Below are 14,413 nucleotides of genomic sequence, written 5' to 3'. Positions count from 1 at the left end.
TTGTTCGGTTTGCTTGGTTCATTTGGTGGGGACAAAAAAAACAACAACATTTAGTCCTGGTCAGCTTAAGGTTGACATTGGCATTTTAACGCCGAACCTAAAGATACCGAACCTAAAGGCATTGGGATACTTCACAACCTGATTGGTCGACTTTTATTCCATATATTCACCGAACTTTCCGAAAACAATGCTGTGTACTGGGCTAAATGCACTCGTTGTATGTGTGTAGCCTACATATGATGGTATTATTTATTATTTTGGCCAGCTGAGAACTCATGAAGAGATTATAAAATGTATAAAGGAGTCAAAACAGTGGCAGGAATCCCTCTGTCACACATACACACACAAACAAAGATCTGCTGCGAGGAGACACGGTTCTGATGCCTTTACCGAACTGTGATGGGCAACTATGACAAGAAAAACAGGTGTGCATGAGCATTCTGTCCTTTTCAGGGTCACATCTTGTGACATCATGTCCTGTTTTTTGTTCGTTTACATGTCTTTGGTCAGTGTTGCGTTCATATTTCATTGAAACCACACCAGACTTTGTTTGGAAGCTGATCGAGATCCATCTTTTCACCAGGGTTCTGATGGCAGCGTTCACACTTATTCAAATGAACCGCATTAACAGAGCAATCGCACCAGGGTTCGTTTTAATCGAGGCAAACATGCCACGTGTGAAGTGAACCCACCCTAAAGGTACTTTTTACAGCCTTCAAATACAAACAAGTGTTTTTAAGATGTTTAAAACTTCACAGACACCCTTGTGAAACCTTACATAATATTTAAACTGTGCTCATCAGATTACACATAAATGTGCTCATGTTCATCAGATTACTTATCGAAACATGGTATGTTGGATCCTCCTGCTGCAGAACAACACAGAATCACTAGTGCAGAGAGTCGATTTAGGGAGCATGTAATCTCCATTCATCGAAATAGCATGTACTGGGTTACATAAAAGGTCTAAATATTTCAAACACTGTTATGAAAAAAAGAGAGGGAGAAGAAAAGGAGAACAGAGTGGAGAGACATAGAGAGAGAGAGAGAGAGAGAGAGAGAGAGAGAGAGAGAGTAAGAGAACGAGGGAGGGCTCTGGTATGCAAGTATGCGTTTCTAAAATGAGAGGCGCAGTTAGAGGAAGCGCCATGCCAAATTATAGCCAAACCCTTTCCTTGTTGTACTTCACATTATCAGGCCTTCTGACCACAGCTGATGCTCTACACCCTGAGCTCCTCCCAGACCAAGACCTCTAATCCTGGTTGAACACATTCGACACGTAAAACACACCATGTCGAGCACACACACAGGCACTAAAACGTCCTGGACCAAATGGAGCCTGGCTGGCTGGTTCATAAACACCAAATGCTGGCGGCTGCCAACATAAACTGTACTGATGGACCAGCATGCTTTCATTCTTGGCTAAAGCACTTGATTGTTCAACTCAGACTGCGACCTACTCTCTCAAGAAGTCTCAACCCAAATAACAGCTTTAGACACGATTTTTATCTAATTAAGATGATCTGAGCAGTTGTACCACATTGCTATTCAAATGCTACGGTGTGAATAAGTACACTTTAGAATACTTTTAACAAAAAAATACTAATTAGGTAAAACCATACACTTTAAAATAATATACTAAAGTGTGAACTGAATGTAGTTTTCGGACACTTAATTTGCATGTTATTTTGAATTAAATGAAAATTAGGGGTGGGCGATATAGCCTCAAAATGATATCACAATATTTCAAGAATCTTTGCAATGATATTTACGACGATATAGAGAAAACAAATATTGAACAAAGTTGTATTGGTGATTGCAGCTGGTAGGCAGCAGCATTTATTAGTGCAGACAAAATGAAAGGCATTTTCCATCCTTTTCCAATGAGCTACTGTCATTGATGACAGAATACTTTAGTGTAAATCTAATGTCATAAGGTGGCAGCAGCAGCATTATAGTGCAATAGTAGTGACACAGTCACACAGCATGAGTCAAATGTAAGCAAAGTAAAAAAGTAGCCTTGGTACAAGTTGGCAGTGTTTTCAATGGAAATCTTAAGTGAAAGTATAACATGACTCATTAACATTTTAATTGAACAATAACTAAAGTAATTTATGCCATGGTCTGTCTGAATATCCGACTTTGATTGGCTGGAAGGTGTACAATAAAATTGTTTAATGCACAGGTACATTAGCCTGGTCCTTACAGACTCTTGTACATTTCATTTGTACAGAGAGTCTGGACACTCTCTATTGACAAGCGTTTACTTCCTTGAAGGTGTGTACTCTGTTGAAGTTTAAAACTATTGGATCTGCCCAGAGCCACTCTGGATCTGCCATAGGCAATAACAAGTGTATAGCCGATGTACAAACAATGGCTGTCTGACTTCATTCACTCCTTCAAGTGAACTGTATTAGTGGACTAATGTAGGGAATAGAGAATAAGGGTTTAGGGGGCGATTTCAGATTCAGCCACGGAGTACTAAAGGAAAATTAAAATTGAGCGGAAGTACATAGGAGGGCGGAGCCAGGCTACAGGTACATGTAGTTCCAAGTCAGATGAATCACTGTTCTATATCAATGCGCTGTTTTCATTGATGCGCACACACACTGGCCTACGTCACTCCCATACAGAGAGTGGAGATCACGCATTCAGGAGCACAGAAACTTGTTATCAACGCCGCCCTGTGACTTTTAGCAATAAAATAGTCAGGCAGGTACGAATCTCTCTCTCAATATTTAATTCAAATAAATGTAATCTTATGCACTACTTTATCTCTGTGTCTGATTCAAAGCGGGCAGAATGCTGGACCTTACGAACTGTAACTGATGAAAATAACCGTCAATTTGACCCTTCCGGTCAAATATTGTGCTGCAAACATCAATAACAGCTTTTAGTTCTCAATGTTTTGTCAGTTGTCAAGAGGAATGACCTCTTGTAACCAAGTAGCTCCCTTTTTAGGTACTAAATCGTCATCGGAGGCTGACATGCTGCTCTTACTCTCAGACAGATGTTGTTGTTTTGCGCGTTAGGGAACGTAAATGCGCCATTCGTCATTGTGTCGCTATATCTTTGATATTGCGAGATTACACTTTTTTATCATGTAAAAATGTATACTAGTGTTATCATGGACGGTATGATATGGCACACCCCAAATGAAAATGTATTATCGTTGAAAATTATAATAAATACAATTGGTTGAACTTAAGAGCATCTTTTGACTCACTTAGAGGAGTAGTTCACTTTAAAAAATAAAATTACCCCATGATTTACTCACTAGGTGTAAATTACTTTATTCTTTCTGATGAACACAATTGGAGTTATATTAATAAATATCCTGAGGCTTCCAAGCTTGGCAGGGACGGGGTCCATTGAGTTTGAAGCTCAAAAAAGTGCATCCATCCAATAAAGGCCTTCTGAAGTGAATCGATGGGGTTTTGTAATACAAATATCCATTTTTAAAACTATTAAGTAACTATAAAGAAACAAAAAAAACTATAAAGAAACCAAACAGTTTATGGACCCAATTAACATAGTATTTTTTCCCCCTATACTACGGAAGTCAATGGGACTCATCAACTCTTTGGTTACCCACATTCTTCAAAATATCTTCTTTTGTGTTCAGCAGAACAATGAAATTCATACAAGTTCGGAACAACTTGAGAGTAAACAATGACAGAGTTTTCATTTTTGGGTGAACTATCCCTTTAAGGGGCACCTATTATGCCCCTTTTTACAAGATGTCATATTGGTCTCGGGTGTCCCCAAAATTTGTCTGTGTCTGCTTTCAGCACAAAATACCCCACAGATAATTTATTATTGAAAATGTCATTTTGAGGCCTGTCTATAAAAAGCGATGTTTTGGTGTGTACCGCTTTAAATGTAAATGAGCTGCATATCCCCGCCCCATCTTTAGAACAGGGCATAGCATATACATCTCTCCTGTGCATGGCAGATTGCATACAGGTCACACAGGGCGGGTCTATGTTAAAATGGCAGTGTCAGTCAAACCTTGCGGGCGGGGCTTTGCAGTGTGATGTCACACTGCAGAGAATCTGAGAACAGCTTGTTCTGAAAAACTGCTTATGATTTTTGAGGATTAAAAAAAAAATACTGGGTGGATTTTTATCGTTATAGGGTGGTTGTTTACACACACTGTCAACACACATTTATGTTCAAACATCATGTAAAAGTGGATTTTGCATAATAGGTGCCCTTTAAGTGAAGGGACATGTGGCTTGCATGAGCAAGAAAGTGTCATTGTTTCTAGTACCAAACCAAAATGGATCCAAAAATAACTCTTTAAAAATGAAACACATGGAACGAGAGTTCCAGCAGCACAGGTTTGCATTTGCACTGGCTCTCCAGTCTGGCACTGTTATGCACAAGTAAAATGACTCCAGAAGAAAAAGTACAGACACAGCAGAAACAACAAAACCCTTTTATGAGAGCTCCTGCTCTTTGAGGGGAAAAAAAGAGAATGTGAAATGGACCATGTTTTGATCCTGAGCCAAAAGTAACACTAAAGTCTGGTGAAGGTGGGGGCTGCACTATGGGCCAGCACTTGCACATTCCACACCGCCGCACTTCCTGTCTGTGAAAAGCAGGTCAGCCCAGATCCATTCACTAGAATCAAACTGATTCAGGTATTTCAATTGACTAACAATACGACACCTCAAGGGCATTGCATTGTTTATATTTAACAACATCTATTTGCAAACAGTCCCAGGACGACTCGCCTATTTTCACTTGAATCTACATTTGAGTGTTATGCAAATTAGATTTTAATTACATGCTCTCGATTATTCGTGGGAATATAAATTGAGATAAAGTTAATATACACTACCATTTGGGGTCAGCAAGATTTTTTACTGTATTTGTCTCTAATGTCTCACCAAAGCTACATTTAATTGTTCAAAATACTGTTACTCTGTTTTTAAACTATTTAAAAACATTTCAAAATGCAATTTATTCATGTGTGCAATGCTGAATTTTCAGCATCATTACACCAGTCTTCAGTGTCACATGATCCTTCAGAAATGATGCATAATATGCTGAATTGCTGCTCAAGAAACATTTCTTATTATTATCAATGCTGAAAATAGAAGTGCTGCTTAATAGTTTTGGGAAAACCATGATACATTCTTTACAGGATTCTTTAATGAGTAAAACATTCAAAAAAAGATTAGCATATATTTGAAATAAAAGTATTTTGTAACATTATAAATGTCTTTTGTTTAATTTGCATCTTTGCAATTTGTAAATATTGCACCTTTGCTGTAAAAGTATTCTTTTTTTCCTTTTTTTAAAAAAAGGTAACACTTTATTTAAGGTGACATAGTTACACGTTACTACATGTACTTACCAGGGGCGTAGCCAGCGATGAGTAGGCTCACTATGATGAGTAGGCCCACCCAGTTTATTATGCAAAAATAATATTTGTTAAATAACAGTTATTTAAATTATTTTAACGTAATTACAAAATTATTATAAAATCTCAAATAGTAAACTAAATAAATTGAGTTTTTTTTACAGTCAATGGTTTTTGCATAATGCTTAATGAGTTTGATTGACAGCTGTGTTAGGCAATTAGGTGTCAGGCTGGGTTTCATGTATGTCGCGCAGCTCGCGCCTGTGAGTTCATGAAGTGTGTTTATCTATTCACTTAGCCTATAATTTGCAGTTATGTGATAGATAAACAGCAGCGATGCAAAATTCTATAAAAAGGACTTTTAAAAATTTGCATTGCCGCAGCAGAGAACCCATCCATCAGCCCGCAAGTAACAGTAAGACTTCAATTCAAAGCGCAGGTTCATTCTGTAAACCCGGTAACACACCTTCAGAAACTGTCAGTAGTATCAAGTTTTGACGCAATTTGAGGTTCGAATCCGCCGTTTGCCGAACTCCCTCTACTTCTTTTTCCCATCACATATCAGATCGGAAAGGCATTTATTTTCAATAAAAATGAAGAAAATATTCGAAAAGTGGAAATAAAGTGTCTAATGTGTGTTGTAACCGCTGCTCATGTTTTGTATGTGGACAGGTTGCAGCTATAGTTTTGGTTTATGTTGACAGTGACACTAACAGGGCAAGTTCGTGACTGAGACGTGGTAGTTTTACAAGGTGTGTTCTACGATTTGTTTTTTCAGTAGGATCAAATAAAATAAGATTGAAATGACCTGAATATTGAGTCCGTCTGTTATTTTACCTGAAAGCATAGGCGTAATTTGCGGATGGCACATGTATGCCCCCACCACTGCACAATATTCACCCCCGCCCCACATGAAAGTGCCCGCTCACTTTTGCCCAGGCCCGACCAAAAATAAAATTCTGCCTACGCCCCTGGTACTTACTATAGTACTAACAGTAAATTATGCATAATTGCAAATAACCCTAAACCAAACCCTAACCATAACTCTATAGTAAGTACGTGTAGTTAATTAATACTACTTATCTGAGTAAGTACAATGTAACTATATCACCTTCAAAAAAAACGTAACCCCAAAAAAATGATACTGATCCCAAACTTTTGAACGGTAGTGTAGGTATCATGTATTTTACCTCGACACTCTCCAGTGAGGTGGAGCGTCTGAGCTTGGCTCTCCTTACACCGTTTATTTCCACTTTGTCAGTCCCAAATGCTAGTGAATCTTCTGAGTCTGCTGTGAGCTCTACGTCAGTCTTGTCTGGCCTTGATCGCCGCCCGTACCGCTTGGTTCCATTCACATATTTAGGCTTCACCTCCTCTGGGACTGCTAGAAGAATAGGAAATGATGCTTAGTTTAGAGCAACAGATAATGAAAGTATGTCAGAAGCAGTCAAAACTAAGAAACAAAATAGTGGTAGAAGTAATAGTAGGTCATCTCACATCATTTGTTCATTTGTCATGACCTTTCTCATAAAATGAAAAATAAGCTTGAAAGGAAATGAAAACCTAAAAGAAACCTTTCCAACATCTGTTTCTCATCACAGGTTTTACCATTTTCAAAGATAATTTCAGCATTAAGCTCTGAGATTTCACAACAAGCATTAATGTACCAGTCTCCCTAATGCATCTATGAAAAAAGGCAAATGTTATTCTAGCTTTGGCTTAAAGAAGACCTGCACAAACAGTTTCAGCATCTGTATAACATATTACGTCTCCAGTGAAAGGGGCCATAGCAATCAATAGGCAGGTACCTCAAGGTATTATGTGGTATTATCGTGAATGTCAATAATAATTTTGTTTTCTTAAACAATGTCTTTAATCCGTAAGTCGTTTTAAAAAGACAAAAACGACACAAAATATTACCTAAACTTGAAATAATGATTGCTTTCTCTTCCTCTCTTTCTATATTTGTGTTCAATTTTTTAGTGCCCCCAAAATTAATATTAGTATAAGAAAGCCACACTTAAAAATGTATGAATGTCTTTGAATTTCAAACCAAGTGGGATTTCCAAACAAATAATGCTAGAGATTTTCTCACATCTAACCTCAATTTTCTTTAAACACATGATTTTTGTTTCTTAAACATGTTTGCTTCTAACCAGTGGTCATTTGTAGTGGATGGAGGAAGTGTGTCTCAAGTATCAAAATACTTTCTAAGGCCAATATGCCATATATTGATCTAAGAATTTCTGGGATTTGCATGGCTTTTTTTAAATTGTTTACATAAACCCCAATACCCTAAATATAAACTACCATTCAAAAGTTTAGTGTCAGTAAGGTTTTTTTCTTTTATTCAGCAAGGATGCATTAAATTGATCACAAGTGACAGTAAAGACTTTTATATTGTTACAAAAGATTTATATTTCAAATAAATACTGTTCTTTTTTCATTCTATTCTTCAAAGAATCCTTAAAATGTATCAGTGTCCACAAAAATATTAAGCAGTACCACTGTTTTTAACATTGATAATAATCAGAAATGTTTCTTGAGCATCAAATCAGCATACTAGAATGATTTCTGAAGGATCATGTGACTGAAGACTCAGATTCTAGTCAGAATATGACCTTCACGACCTCAAATGTTGTGGGTGGCGCTAAGTTCAGCTGGCATTCAGGATAGAAGACTGGAGTAATGATGCTGAAAATTCAGCTTTACCATGACAGGAAGAAATTACATTTTAAAATACATTCAAATAATAGAAAGCCGTTACTTTAAATTGTAATCAAAATTAACAATACACTGTTTTATTACTGTAATTTTGGTCAAATAAATGCAGCCTTGTTGAGCATAAGAAAACATTCTTATATTTGAAAGCCGATATATTGGCTAATAAATCTAAATCCAAACTTTTTGAAAGCCTGATTACAAAAACAAAAGTCTCACCATTAAAAGCCATGTCCCAAGCAAGCACTTCAACATAAGTCGAACAAAAAAAGTACAGTAGCCTAGTTTGAACCCGTATAAGTTTTTAAAATAATTTTACACTCCTATGGCCAACTTTCATTACCAAAAAAAATTCTAATCATATTTCAAGTAATTCAAAAGTGCCTCAGCTGAAGGAAATAATCCATTATTTATCTGCTTTAAGATATCAGTCAAATCTTCTTTTCGAACGGATAACATTAAAAATTAACATATATTGGCCGATACTGATTCTGATGGTCGATATATTCTGCATCCCTATCAAAAACATCTTACAACTTACAGCTTTTGAATGTAATGAATCATAAGTATACCAGGATATACAATAACAAATACAACTGAGCATTTAGCTGGACAACAACCATGACCCTTCAATTCCTCGGAGTACAGATATTATATCAACTACACATCATGTAGTCTCAGCCTCAGAAGTCACGCCCACGGACCGTTGGCTGAACGTCTGATGCATATGGCACACTTGTCTGAAAACACTTCAGGAGTTTCTAAGTCGTCATCTGATTGGTTGAATTCTACAGGATGTTCTTGAGACGTGTGTTACGTTTTTTAACGGTCTGCCTGGAAACAAATGCCGTGACGCCAAACCCCCTCGTGGAAGAAGAACGCTGTCATGTTTACAACTGTGACAATGGATTACCAGGATCAACTAAACACTGGAATTTCAAAAGTATGTGAAGTTTGCGGCTCCATTGTTTCAGTAAACTTGCACAACGTTCTTGAATGAATGATTTATAGATGCACGCTGGTCTGTAATTGCAGGGACATCTACTTTACATTTTCACGCCACTAAACATGAGCTGGAACAAAAAGAACTGTGATTGGTTGCGTTACATGGTCCTCGACCAATGAAAGCTGCTAAAGAGTCCAGACCTTCTGCCGTCAGTCTGAAGGTCTGGCTATGTGAGACTACACATCATGTACCATCAATAAACCTTGAGTCCACAAGGTCTAGACCGACTAATACAAACAAATCATGAAGATAAACACAGGCCTGGAAGCTTCGATAACCGTGGCGGTATATAAGGGTCACTTTCCACTCGAGTACCTGGCTCAAGATAGCTGCTCTCCTCCTCTGACGTACTGAAGTCCAAAGACCTTGACAGCACAGCCACAAAGCCTTCTTTAAACTCCTCAAAATTCACCTGTAAAAAGAGATTATTTTAACATAATACTGTGTTGGGATTAGAGACACTGGGATGATCGTGGGGAACGTCTTACCCTGGCATAATGTTGTGGTCCCAGCAGAGTGTCCAGCAGCAAGGGGAGATGGGCATCTAAGCTCAGCTTGCGGCATAAAGCAGTAAGCTCCTCTTTGTCGAGGTAACCTGTCCCGGTGGTGTCACAGCTGTCAAACTCAGCCTTCAACTGGGCCACATAGCGGTTCTGCTCCTCCTCATCCATCCCACCACATACTGCACAGCCAGAAAAGTCTGTGACATGAATGTAGAATTAAAAGTGATAAACAAGGCTAGTAGTCAATTCCTCATTACTGCAGCCTGACGTATGTGTACCACTCTCTATCCTATATAGAGAGTAATTGATTTAATTTATTGAACTTCATTGATCATCAATGCATTTGTCAATTTAGGCACAAAGAAATATATTCTACACACACACACAACCACACTACCAAACGTTTGGGTACAGTAGGATTTGACAAAAGATGTTCTTTTGAAGTGGTGTAACAGGCTGCTTAAAATTCAGCTTTACCCTAAAAACTGCTACAATATAAGTGGTTGATGCGGATTTATATAACTCCAGTTGCATTGCATAAATATAAGGAAAAAGTCTGACACTTGCTTACGATTACGATTATATCATCAATGCATAGAGAAGTGTGAAGAAGTCAAGAATTTTTGGAAAGGTGTGAAAGAAATTAAAGAAAAGATCCTTAGTGTTAATATTTCACTGTCACCTTTACTTTTTTATTTCATTATAATTATACTTTACCAAATAAAACACGTTGTCTTTTTTTTGTTACACCATTTCATTGTTTCATCTGTTATCCTGTTGGTCTAATTGATTTAAAGGGATAGTTCATCCAAAAATGAAAATTATCCCATAATTTACTCATCCTCAAGCCATCCTATGTGTATATGACATTCTTCTTTCAGACAAACACAATTGGAGTTATATTAGAAAATATCCTGTTACCGGAAACCAGTGATTATAGTTTAAAAAGTTATAAATATGGATATTTTTCTAACAAAAACTCATCGCTTCGCTTCAGAAGACCTTTATTAACCCCCTGAAGCTGCATGGATTACTTTTATGATGCACTATTTTGGGCTTCAAAATCTAAGGTAGCCTACTATTCACTCCCATTATAAAGCTTGAAAGAGCCAGGATATTTTTTTATATATAACTCGGCTTGGCTGGAAAAAGAAAGTCACATACACCTAGGATGGCTTGAAGGTGAGTAAATTATGGGATATTTTTCCTTTTTGGGTGAACTAACCCTTTAAGGTGTCTTTTATTTTGTAAAGAATGCCTTTGTGTAACTGGCAATCCAACTAAAGCACTCCACAGTGACAAACACTTTTAGTGTTTTAGCCAGTGAGAGGTTATTTATCAGTAGTCTCAAGTGACTTAAAATAACAGTAGAGGCCAAAGCAAAGTAACACTTAGACTTAAAATATCTCCTACTTTAAGAAAGTTACTTTAAGACACTGAATCCACTATGGCACTGACTGAATGGTCACCCCTTCAGAATCATAAACACCCACGATAGTCAAATCAAAATTGGGTTTTTAGATCCTAATTCCACATCAAATTTTCACAATTCACACACAAAAATGATTATATCAGTTAAAAAAACATAAAACAGACAAAAATGAACAGCATTTGACTTAATTAATCCTATACAACTGAAGCCTGCAAGTATCCCACAATGCAGCACGCGGGTTTGGTATACATTCACCATGGGAACGAGGACAAGACTAATGTAAAAACTAAAGGAAAATATTCTTGCTTCTTATACATCCATCCACTTACAAAGTCCAAAGTTACCGAAAAAATGCGTTAATGTGACATCGGTGAAATTCAAACCATCTTACCGTTGTAAACTCACACCGACTACGTTCCCGTAAAGTCACTTTATTTCCAGCATCAGTCGCAGTTTCGTCTTAAAACATGTGGTCATAAAGTGAACGACCAAAGACGGAGAGATGCGTTGTTCTTTAAAATAGACATAAGTAAAGCATCCGAGAAAAGCGTCCAGGGCAGAGGACGGCTGTTGCCGGACAGACACCCGCGCTCATCCGCCGTTAGTGCGGGCGGGGAGGTACCAATGCTCCTTCAGAGATGCTCCATTCTGCAGCCCCTGCTGGTCAGGCGGTGGACTCCAATGGGACGAGGGGTCATACATACACGACCCCGAACTGAATCCAATCCCCCAGAGACTAACTTTGGCACTGCATGACTGTGTCGCATTATTGTGTCTTCTGTTAACGGAAATAAAGTTGAACACTTAGTTATTCCTTAATGCTTTTGTTTTTAAAAGTTACTTTAAGTGGGTAGATTAATTTATAAAATGCACGTTTACATAAAATAAGAAACATTTGTTTACAATAGTCTCTTATCTTCACAGGTCATTTAATTCTAGGACTTTGAGGGTCCACGGCACGAACACATGGTTTTATTAGAGCGCCACCGGTTGGCAGAAATATGCAATGTTTTGGATAGCTCAAAGGGATAGTTCAGCCAAAAATCCTCAATGTTCACCCTCAAGTTGTTCCAAACCTGTAGGAATTTATTTTTTCCGAACACGAAAGAAAATATTTTGAACAATATGGGGAAATGAACAGTTGACTTCCATATGGGAAAACATACAGAAATTCTTCAAAATATCTTATTTTGTGTTCAGCAGAACAAATAAATTCATACAGGTTCGGAACAAATTGATGAATTTTCATTTTTGTGTGAACTATCCCTTTAATTTGAATCCAGGGCCTAGTTGTTCAAAGTTTAATCTTGATCAGAATGATCTGAATTTGGAAATCCAATGTTTTGCTATCCAGGATCAGGTAATCAATTTTACTTTTGTGCCAGTTTTTCAAAGTAAAATTGGATTGGATCACCCTGATCCAGATACACACCTTTTCAAATGACCAAATCTGGATTACTAGTGCTCTATGGAGGCCCTAAAGGGGAATGTGATGGGGGGGAAAACATTTCAATGCTTTGTGTTCTCTCAGAAAGGTTTCACGTATAGCGTTCACCCGAGAAATCTTGCATTCGCTAGCAAAGAACTTGACTGGTTCATTTCTTATAATTTATAAAAAAAAGTCTTATAAGTGATTAAAAAAAATCCCACTTTAAATAGAATATTTTTGTTTGATATTTACAGCTGTTTGGGGATTATTTTATATTGAGGTACTTTTACTGTAAACTACCAAAAGGCTTAGTATCCTAATAATGTCTACTTCTAATTTATAACTTTAACTAATCAAGAGCAAAATAAAATTAAAAAAAAGTTTGTGTGTGAGTATATTACATGATAGAAATGTTGTATTTTTTGACCAGGTTTTAGAGTTATTGAATTTTTGTTCCTGAAATCCACCCTTCTGGGATCAGTACAATCCTGATTTTTTCTTCTTTTTTTTTTTGGATCAAAGGTAGGCTATCCCAATCTTACTCGAATGTTTTGAACAACACAAACTGATGATTTGATCCAGATCAAAACCAAGATTGCATTTCGTGATCTAATCTGATTTCAGAATCCTTTTTATGTTTTGAACAACCCATTTTCAGAATTTGATCCATATATAGCCGAAATCCGATCAGATTACTTTTGAACAACTGGCCCCCTGATACACTTTTTCAGATTACCAAATATGGATTACTAGTGCTTTTAATATGCGTAGCGTTCACCCGAGAAACTTTGCTTTGCAAAAAAATGTTTGACTGGTTCATCTCTTATGATTGTGCCAATGTAGTTCACAAAAAGTGATTGACAAAAAACACATTGATATTAAATATTTTTGATTGATATTCAATGACTTGATGACAGTCTATTGATGGTAATAAAAAATAAAGAATTCAAAAATATTTATTTTTGAATGAGCTAGCCCTTTAACACCACCTGCTGGTGTTTCTTTCAAAAATATATTTTTAATCATTTCAGGGTTCTACTTTTATATCGAACAGTTAAATACCACACTAAATTCTGTAAAACATATTAGGATGTATTTACATGCATAATATTAGCCCTATTAATATTATTAATTTTTTTTTTATATAGGCCTATATATTTTTTTTATTGACAAAAAACTGCAAAATACAAAACTCTCGTAGGGGAAAGAGAATATACACATACATGTAATTACAAATGTTGTCAAAATACAAAAGTTAATAACTAAACAGAAAACAACCACAAAACAAAAAACAAAACAAAAGAAAGGGGCTATTTAAAAACACAAATCAATGGCAAAAGGCTAAATATAATAAAATTAACATTTGGAGCGGCACACACAAGGGATTAATATTATTAATTGCGTCTTGGAACAAATCAGTGGCAGTGGGCCAAAGGTCGCTCATGATGACTTTTGTTTGTTTTATTTTTGCTTTGAAATGTAGAGGATATAGGCTAAATTAATCTGATTTTTAAGCATGTAACGTTAGGCTAGCATACATTTTAACATGCCACGTATACTTTCGGTCCACAGCCTTCAGCCAAGTTTTTAGGCCCTTCGAATTTGAAGTAAAAAGTTTAGGCAATCAAAAAAAATCCGTGCTCGATGTCACGATGAGTCAGCTCGACTAGTGACCTTTCACTGTTACATTCTGTGTTTTGATGAATCATCTGGGAGTATAAGTGACAATGAGAGCTGCAGTCCGAGAATACGGGTTAAACATGATCTGCTATCAGTTTTAAGGATGTCAAAATGTTACGGGGTGCAGAAATCATCGGAAAAGAAGTTAAATCACCATTTCACGCAACAAACAGACACGCCCATCGCACGCTAACCATTGGCTACAATTCAACGCAATCAAAAGAATCCCCGCCCACCGCATTGCTACAAGCGCTATCATTGGATATAATGC

At 36.9% G+C, this 14,413-nt stretch overlaps 1 protein-coding gene across 2 annotated transcripts in view; it reads right to left on the bottom strand.

Moving 5' to 3' along the window:
* The window catches only part of ninl (ninein-like), a 42,425-nt gene extending 30,740 nt beyond the window's left edge, over positions 1-11,685 (bottom strand). For both annotated transcript variants that reach the window (XM_079843394.1, XM_079843395.1), the window contains exons 1-4: positions 11,425-11,685; positions 9,587-9,798; positions 9,414-9,510; positions 6,562-6,755 (exon numbers count right to left, since the gene is read on the bottom strand). In XM_079843394.1, coding sequence (XP_079699520.1) covers positions 6,562-6,755; positions 9,414-9,510; positions 9,587-9,769 — 474 coding nt within the window. In that variant the 5' untranslated portion in view covers positions 9,770-9,798; positions 11,425-11,685. The remainder of the gene's footprint in view (positions 1-6,561; positions 6,756-9,413; positions 9,511-9,586; positions 9,799-11,424) is intronic.
* Between the last annotated feature and the right edge of the window lie 2,728 nt (positions 11,686-14,413).

Source organism: Gobio gobio (genome assembly GCF_949357685.1).
Source record: "Gobio gobio genome assembly, chromosome: 18".
NCBI lineage: Eukaryota > Metazoa > Chordata > Actinopteri > Cypriniformes > Gobionidae > Gobio > Gobio gobio.
The sequence above is the reverse complement of the archived record's forward strand: the minus strand, read 5'-3'. Positions and strand labels throughout refer to the sequence as shown.